The sequence below is a fragment of the Callospermophilus lateralis genome, chromosome 4, assembly GCF_048772815.1.
Source record: "Callospermophilus lateralis isolate mCalLat2 chromosome 4, mCalLat2.hap1, whole genome shotgun sequence".
Taxonomy (NCBI): Eukaryota; Metazoa; Chordata; class Mammalia; order Rodentia; family Sciuridae; genus Callospermophilus; species Callospermophilus lateralis.
In genome coordinates, this window is record NC_135308.1 from 93,747,774 (window position 1) to 93,756,508 (window position 8,735).

An 8,735-nucleotide genomic window follows, 5' to 3' on the forward strand; every position below is an offset into this window, starting at 1 on the left:
AAACAGCCTTTGCATGATTTACCTTATTCTCTTATTAGACCAAGTAATTGAAAACTCTTGTAAAAACAGTTCAGTGTTTTTTAAATGTATTGAGCAATGCATTGAGGAAAACTCCATTCTGCTTTTCAGTGTGTCACTTTTGGGTCATATTTTACAGCTGAGAAAAGAATTGCAGTATTGCCTACTTTTAAAAGAAAATAATGAATACTAGTTAAAAATATCATAGGAGAATTCTTTACCTCCTCTTTACAGAGTTTTCAAAGGTAATCATAGGTTAATGTTCTCATGGCCAATAGTTATCCTGTGTTGCATGAGGGTTTCCCAAGGAAGAAGTAAAAAAGTACTTTATTACTATTTAGGACAGGAAATTTCCTCTGCCCACTAACTGCCAATCATGTTTTCTCCCAGATTGTTGAGATGACAAAATCTGCTTGTTACATCAGAAATAACACCTAGCTCTCATTGAGAACTACTCCTTAAAAACAATTTACTAAGAATGAAGCCAGGTGCAGTGAAGCATGCCTGTAATCCCAGAGACGGAGGCAGGAGGATCAAAAGTTCAAAGCCAGCCTCAGCAATTAATCGAGACCCTAAGCAACTTAGCAAGACCTTATCTCAGAATAAAAAATAAAATGGACTTGGGAATGAGGCTCAGTGGTAAAACTGCATAGCTTCCTGAATGGATAAGAACCAGATGCTTATATAAAATACCAGATGCTTATAGTAGTTTTTAGTTTACAAAGTATATTCCTTTTCTTGTTTTATTCTTGTTTTATCAACTCTGTTGTGGCAGGTTTTATTACCACAGATTTTTGTAAGCAGAAGCTGAGGCTCTGAGAGCTTAAATAACTTGCCCAAGAATACAATAGTAGTGACAGGGCAGCCAGGGTTCAACCTTTTCATTCTGTTTTGAGATGGACTTAGGGCTACACATATAATTACTTAGTTGAGCATCTTAGGAAGCAGAAATCATGTATTCTGTAACATAGAATCTGACTCACCTTGCATATGATAAACATATGGAATAAGTTATTAAAGGGAAAATTAACTTCTCTAAACATTACTTTTTTCAGTAGTAAATCATACTCAGGTGGTTGGGATTTTTTTTGTTTTATTGTTTTTTAAATGTTCTGAGTGTTGGTTTGATAAGGTGCTCCTTTGCAGGCATATTCCACAGTTGGGACACCAGATTACATTGCTCCAGAAGTCTTCATGCAGACTGGTTACAACAAGTTGTGTGACTGGTGGTCTTTGGGAGTGATTATGTATGAAATGTTAATAGGTATGTTCTGTCGTTAACTTATATACGTGATGTGTGCGTTACCTTGAGTGCTATTGTTTGAACATGTTACAGATATCATGGGCTAAAGTAGTTTAACTACTTTAAACCTATTTCTAACCTTCTGCAATGTTAAATACTACCAAATACCAAAGGACTCTTTAGGGATCCTATTGAAGGAAGGCAGGTATTTACCTGGACATTCATGTATCTGCATGACTTTTCAGGTAAAATAAGGAAGAGGGGTACTTAAAATCCTTTATTGACTCTATTGGCAATTTTATTGTAAATTGATGAATGGTGGTATTTTTTAAATTAAATACAGCATTCAGCATTGTTTCTTGTGGCACATATTTAGTAGGTACAATTTAATTAATCACAAAAGCTGACAAAGCTTTTGTTTTTCTTTGTGACATGTAGGCTATCCACCTTTCTGCTCCGAAACGCCTCAAGAAACATACAGAAAAGTGATGACTTGGAAAGAAACTCTAGTATTTCCTCCAGAAGTACCTATCTCTGAGAAAGCCAAGGATTTAATTCTCAGGTTAGTGTTTAAACCCCTAGAGGAGTTCAGGGTGTCTTAACACTTCACAGGTACCTAAAAGATCTGTTTCACTTTTGTGTGTCAAGAGAGGATACCACTGATCTACATAGCCAAAGAAGTCAATAAAGAAAAGGGTTTTTTGGTTTTTTTTTTTTTTTTAATGTAAACTCTTAAAAGGAAGTTTGCAATGGAAAAAAAGTAGGAGTCAAGAAGAGGGAAGAAGTCTTGTATTGTTTCAGGGACTGATACACATTAAAAGCAAAATGTCACTCCTGTTAGAATGCAGTGACCTAATCCTATTAAAGAGAAGAGGGAAAGGAAATTTGTTAGTGGTAGGTACTCCTTTTTATGAAAGTCTGTATATGAAATCATCTAAGCAAAAGATTCTATTCTGTTCTATAACTAAGATGTATTTTGGTACTGCTGTGAAGAGATGGAAGGATTATAAATGGAACAACCTGTGAGAACAGCCTGTCATTAAAAAATCTTTAAACTATATATGACCTTAGACCTAGCGACTCTGCTTTTAGAGTTTTGCTTATGCAAATAATTTGACGTATATAAACATTTAAGTATGTTTATCTTGATATTGTTTTAGTCATGAAAAATTGGAAACCATCTAAATGTTCAACAACAGCAGACTGGCTACATACATTGTAATTTATAATAGTTATCCCTAAATACTACAATTATGGGTGATTTTTATTTTCTCCCACATTTTCCACAATAGATATAGTAAACTTCAAAAAAAAATTTTGTAATGCTTTAAAAAAATAAAAAAAATAACCCGAGTACTTTAGATATAATTTGTATATAATTTGTTTTCTTGTTATAGATTTTGTACTGATTCTGAAAATAGAATTGGGAATAGTGGAGTAGAAGAAATAAAAAGTCACCCCTTTTTTGAAGGCGTAGACTGGGGGCATATAAGGTATGTTGCTGGACTTTGGGGAGAAGTCTGAGTATTATGAGTTTCTAGATTTGGTGATTAATTTACCTTCAATTCTGCTAGATTACCCCTAGCAGAAGAAGTACCACTATTATAATATTATCAAGTCAATGTTTTCGGGGTTATATAAGTGAGACTATACTGGCTATATAGCTAATGACTTATCATAGGCTAATGTCCACTGTAAAGGAAAAAAAAACACATTTTGCTTTTTAGAACCTTCTACTTAATATCTTAGTACCTTTTACATAATCTGGTAAACTTAACACCCAATGTATTCATTAAAATATTGTTGAAAATTCCTTAATGTAAGCCAGGTGTGGTGGCACACACTGGTAATACGAGCGGCTTGGGAGGCTGAGGTAGGAGGATCTTGAATTCAAAGCCAGCCTCCATAAAAATGAGGTGCTGACCAACTCAGTGAGACCCCGTCTCTAAATAAAATACAAAATAGGGCTGGGGATGTGGCTCCTGAGGTCAATCCACAGTATCCCACCCTCTAAAAAATATACAATAAAAACTGATAGTTTCTTTTAATGATTTTTATAGCCAAATATTTTTAACATGATAAGAAGACACTTCCAGGGTTGGGGTTGTAGCTCAGTGGTTGAGCACTTGCCTTACATGTGTAAGGCATTGGGTTCAAGCCTCGGCCACCAAATAAATAAATAAATAAAGATATATGTCCATCTACGACTAAAAAAATATATATTTTAAAAAAAAGAAGGCATATTCAAGACTATTTTTTTAAAAAACCTAATTTCTTGATTCTCTTGAAATTCATACAACTGAGAAGTATTTGCATTCACATTTCATCACAAATATGTAGTACCTTATTTTCCCAAATAACTTTGAATTTTTGGATCTTCTACTAGAAGAATTCTAGTCCTTAATTACTTAAGTAGGATCCAGTCCTCACAATATCCTATTTTATATAACTGTAAAATCGGTCACTCTTTTTCTACTTAAAAATAGCATGAAAAAGTCTTGGCACAAGAATTTTAAAATTCTAAGTAAATGAAAACATTTTTGTAAAAATTTATACTCAACTATTTTGAAATCCACTGAACTATTCTCATATCCACAATAAATGTCATTGGCCTTTTTAATTAGAAAATAGCACACAAGATTTGTAAGAATTATTTGTTGGAAAATAAAGAATTCAGGAAAGTTTCCCATGGTTACTCAGTACCTTATTTTACAGGGAAAGGCCAGCAGCAATCCCTATAGAAATCAAGAGCATTGATGACACTTCAAATTTTGATGACTTCCCTGAATCTGATATCTTACAACCAGGTAAGATAATCTTATAACTCATGCTATTAAAAGTCTATGAAGATGACATTTTACTAATGAAATTTCTATATTCTTGGTTAATTTTTCTATCTTTCTAGTGCCAAATACCACAGAACCAGACTATAAATCCAAAGACTGGGTCTTTCTCAATTATACCTACAAAAGGTTTGAAGGGTTGACTCAGCGTGGCTCTATCCCCACCTACATGAAAGCTGGGAAATTATGAATGAAGATCACAGTCACCCATAACCAAGAGAACTCAGGTAGCTGCATCACCAGGCTTGCTTGGCATAGGTAACAAGACACTGAAATACCCTGAAGATGGTGGTGCTTATTGACTACAAGAGGAAATTCTACAGGATTAGGATTTCTAAGACTACTACAGGAATTGGTTGGCAGTGCCAGCTGGCTTTTTTTTTTTTTAAATATTTTATTGATTTTGTTAACTTTATTATACGAAGGTACTGGAATAAAAGGAACGTACATCCCTTTCTAACTGCACTGCCTACGTGCGTATTAAGGTCCATTCTGCCTGTGTGTGCTTTGGCTTAGAACTGTAACACCTCTAATCAATTCAGGAGAAATACATATCATTTAAAGCAGCATAGGCTAACCTGTAGGTAACACTGCAGTATTGCTGATTCACTGCAAATCTTATGGGTCTAGATAATCAGTAAAAGCCATCTTCCATAGTTAGAACATTTGCCCTATTGGTTTGGACATCTGTAGAATATATATGAAGACAATTTCTATAATGGTTTTAAGAAATTTAAAAAGAGATACACTGGTTCTTTAAAAATAGAATTTTATCATCAAGTTATTACACAAACTCCACTGTAGGGAGTGACAAGTTTCTAATAAGGAAGAGGAAGTTTTAATACGTTCACTCAAAGAACTCCACTAAGATATTTACTTTGTGGTCAGAAATACTGATGACCTTTATATATGTAGTCTGTATATTCATAGGGAGATGTACTGTATTATACAAAATGTAAAGTTGCTTTTTTTGTGACAAGAAGACTTCTTTTTTTAACAAGAAGACATGGCATTATTTTAATTTGATTATGGTGAGTTGAATTTCAGAAATGACCGTAAAGGCTGCTTGTAGAACCTAGCGTATTTTTATTAAACTATTTTTTTAAATGTCAGACTTCTGATTATGTAAATGGACTTATAAAGAACAAAGAGCTATTTACTTTGGTTTTATAGAAAGTTGTTACATATCATGGCTAGTTACCTTTTATTTCTTTTGATCAAATTTTTTCCTTTGATAGTACTTGTATTATTGTGCCATTATTTTCTTATGCTCCAAATGTACCAAAGATCCTAAACAGAGTGGATGCTCACAGCGGAATAGAATTTTACTTTCCTATGGGAATGCTGTATTCAGACATGAAAGATCTCTCTCTGATGGAGATCAGCTTATTTGAGGGCAGCACTATTTGGGTTGAGTTGCACCACTCTGGTTAATACCAATAGATATAAGGAAGTAAATGCAGGCCAAGAGATTGTTATTAGAGGAAGAGAGCAAATGTCAGCATCAAATTCTTTGGGTAGTTCTCTAATAATTAAATAATCTTTTCTTGCTCAACATTTTAATTCTAACATGACTATCCCAAGGTTTTGGTTTCATATGTACTAGTTGAAGATAATACTTTATTAAAGAATGGCCTAATGTTTATCATAACTGTTAATTGATAGAATTATAAATGAATGATCTGTGATCAAAATCTAAAGTGATGATTTATTTGTAGGATGTCTTTCCTAAAGGGAAAGAATTGCATAGGAGCATTATACAAATCTACAAAAACTGATGACTGTTGCTAAGTAACTCCCAATGTTTCAGGAAGGCCATCCTGATGTGTCCCCCTCCTTTGGTTTGTTTCTTTATTTTTAAGCATTTGTTGAGTACTTTTTATGTGTTCATCTAGTAGTTCATCTCCATTTTTCTAGTTAGATCATGTGACTGAATATTTAGGAGAGAAAATTGTGAAAACTCTGGAGTTATCTCAATTTAACTGATTTTTCTAACTGCCTTTAATTTAAAAAAGAAACAAAATTCTTTAACTCTTGCTGGGGTTTGTGATATTTTCTCTCTCCAACACACTCCCTTTTAAAAGGGATTTTAATTAGCTAAGATCCCTAGCTACTTGACATATTCTCTCTCTGAATTGTTAAAATTTAGAACATTTACAGTGACAATTTGCTGCAACCATGATTATTTCCTGTTTTCTTTATTTAAATTTCACGTTTTCTTTTTAAAAAGGACTGTTTTGCTAGTGTGCTAATGAATAGTTAAGACACAAAGAAACTGCAATAGTCTGTAGTTTAAGTATCATAACTATGCTAGAACAGAAAGAATACCACTAATTCAAGTTGACTGAGAGACTGCAATCAATATAAGGAGCATATAAGAACAGAGCATTTTAGTTTTATTTCCTTCATTATTATCAGAAACAACTTAGAAATAGTTATGATTTCTTGGCATTAGAAGGGACATTTTGGAAAGTTTGCTTTGTTTAGAGCCTCATTCTTTTCTGGAGTTAATAGAGTGGTTCACATCTTTAGGGATTTCTCCTCATCAGAAGCGTTTCTTAAGTGCCTCTCTCAAAGCAATTAAAGATTGTGTCTGCCCTCTGGAAGCTACGAATTTGATTCATGATGCAAATTAGTTAGATAATTTGCAAAGTACCCTTGAGATTGAATTTTCTGTATTATACATTTCCCAAATTTCAGGTGAATCATTTAATTTAAATAACAGAACCCTATCTAATCAACTGCACATAATGACATTTTCTTTAAATTAGACTCTATTTTGAATTAAAAGAATTTTATTATAAATTGTGTGCTTTTGGTTTTTTAAGTATATAGAAAGCTTGTATAATTCAGATTTTTCGGTTTCCTGATTTAATGTAGACATTGACTTTTTTATTAAACCTTTGTATTAAATCAAATTATGATATTTTTCTTTTATGAATTTATTATATTAACATGGCTTGAATTCTTTAATTGTATTAAAGCATTGTGTTGTCTGAAAATAAGGAGTCCACTTACAAATAAGCCATTTCTAAAATGGAATATATAGTTGATCTAAGAAGCTAGTTAGCTTAATGGAAAGTACCAAATGTGGACTATATAAAATGTTCTTCGCTAAGGCTTCAGATGGGGTTTCACTTATTTCCATAATAGCATCATACTTCAATGTTTTGTGTTTTTTTGAAAACACCTGCATATCTTTATGTAAATCGAAGTTTTAACATATTTTAAGTACATTTATTTTTGATGTTTTAGTGTAGAAAAGCTTTAGACAATTAGTTCCAATTGGTAGGAGAAACAAATATCTTTTGATGGTCTGCAAATAAATTAATTGAGGTTTTAATCAGTAAAGATCCCTAGCTACTAGAAACATTCTTTGAATTGTAAAAATTCAGAACATTCAAAATGACTGTTTTGCTGCATCCATGATTATTTCCTGTTTTCTTTATTTAAAATTTATTTTCTCTTTAGAAGTGCACTTATTTCTGAAAAATCTTAATGAAACAAACACTTAAAACAAATATAAAAACAAGACATTTGGGACTATTAGAGATATTTTAGATTTTTATGACAATATGAGGGGATATTGCTGCTTTAAAAAGGAATAAAGTAATAAAAATATATCTTAGTTATTTTTTTAAAAGCAATATAATCCAGCAATTGTCTAGAAAAATAGTCATCAGGCTATTGAGTTCAGTGTTTCAAAAAAAAAAAAAATGTTTTGGTGGCACGAGGGCTTTTTCACTGAAGGTAAGACAAAAATAAAAACTATGTTTATAAAATTTCTGTTGGTGAGGTGTTTTTGGTTTTATTTTTGAGTTTTGAGATAGGTGTTATCCAAAACTCAGGAAAGACTGTTTTATGGATGTAAATTGCAGAACAACTACTATACTTAAGGATTACATCAAGAACAAAACAAACATTTGAAGTTTCATTTATATTCCATTTAAACTGTCAAGAGAGCTCCAGGTAGAGCTCCAACAGTAGAGCACTTACCTGCTTCACAAACAACAACAACAACAAAATCCGACAAGTTCATGTTTGAAATTGTTCAAATTTGTAGCTAAAAACATAACTGCACAAGTTACAAATTCTACTTTTAGGCACTTGCTGGGCATAGCTTATATACCCCACTAAATCAAAACCAGTTAGCAAGCAGTATATTGAAATGTCTCAAAATAACATGGAGGAGAAAGATATAACTGGCTCAGATACCACTACATTCTGTTCTGTGGAAGACACTGACAGACAGTCAATCATGATCTGTTCCACTGAGCCCAGAGGGAGCCAGTCAATCCTGTTCAGCCTTGTTGCACTCCAGCTCTTCCCTGACACACATCATTTTAATAATGCCATGGTAAGACAAAACAGAAAAATACTAAATGTCAGAATTTGGGCAAGAGAAGAAGCTTGGAGACTCTAAATTCAACTTTCAAAAGAATCTAGTGATACAAAGAACTTTATAAACAAGATGCTTTCACTTAACATGATTTGTTTTTTTAACAACTATTCTATAAAGAAAATTATCATTCTATAGATAATAGTCGTAAGACTGAGTGATTGTGATATCCAAAATATAGGTAGTAAACTACTCTGAAACCCAAATCCAGTGCACCTTCTCCTCCAAAACA

The 8,735-nt window shown here is 32.7% G+C and overlaps 1 protein-coding gene across 2 annotated transcripts in view; it reads left to right on the plus strand.

Annotated features, from left to right (window-relative positions):
* Positions 1–7,854, plus strand: part of Stk38l (serine/threonine kinase 38 like) — a 69,536-nt gene extending 61,682 nt beyond the window's left edge. For both annotated transcript variants that reach the window (XM_077109294.1, XM_077109295.1), the window contains exons 10-14: positions 1,165–1,282; positions 1,700–1,823; positions 2,659–2,754; positions 3,977–4,068; positions 4,167–7,854. In XM_077109294.1, the coding sequence (XP_076965409.1) occupies positions 1,165–1,282; positions 1,700–1,823; positions 2,659–2,754; positions 3,977–4,068; positions 4,167–4,294 (558 nt within the window). In that variant the 3' untranslated portion in view covers positions 4,295–7,854. The remainder of the gene's footprint in view (positions 1–1,164; positions 1,283–1,699; positions 1,824–2,658; positions 2,755–3,976; positions 4,069–4,166) is intronic.
* The last annotated feature ends 881 nt before the right edge of the window (positions 7,855–8,735 follow it).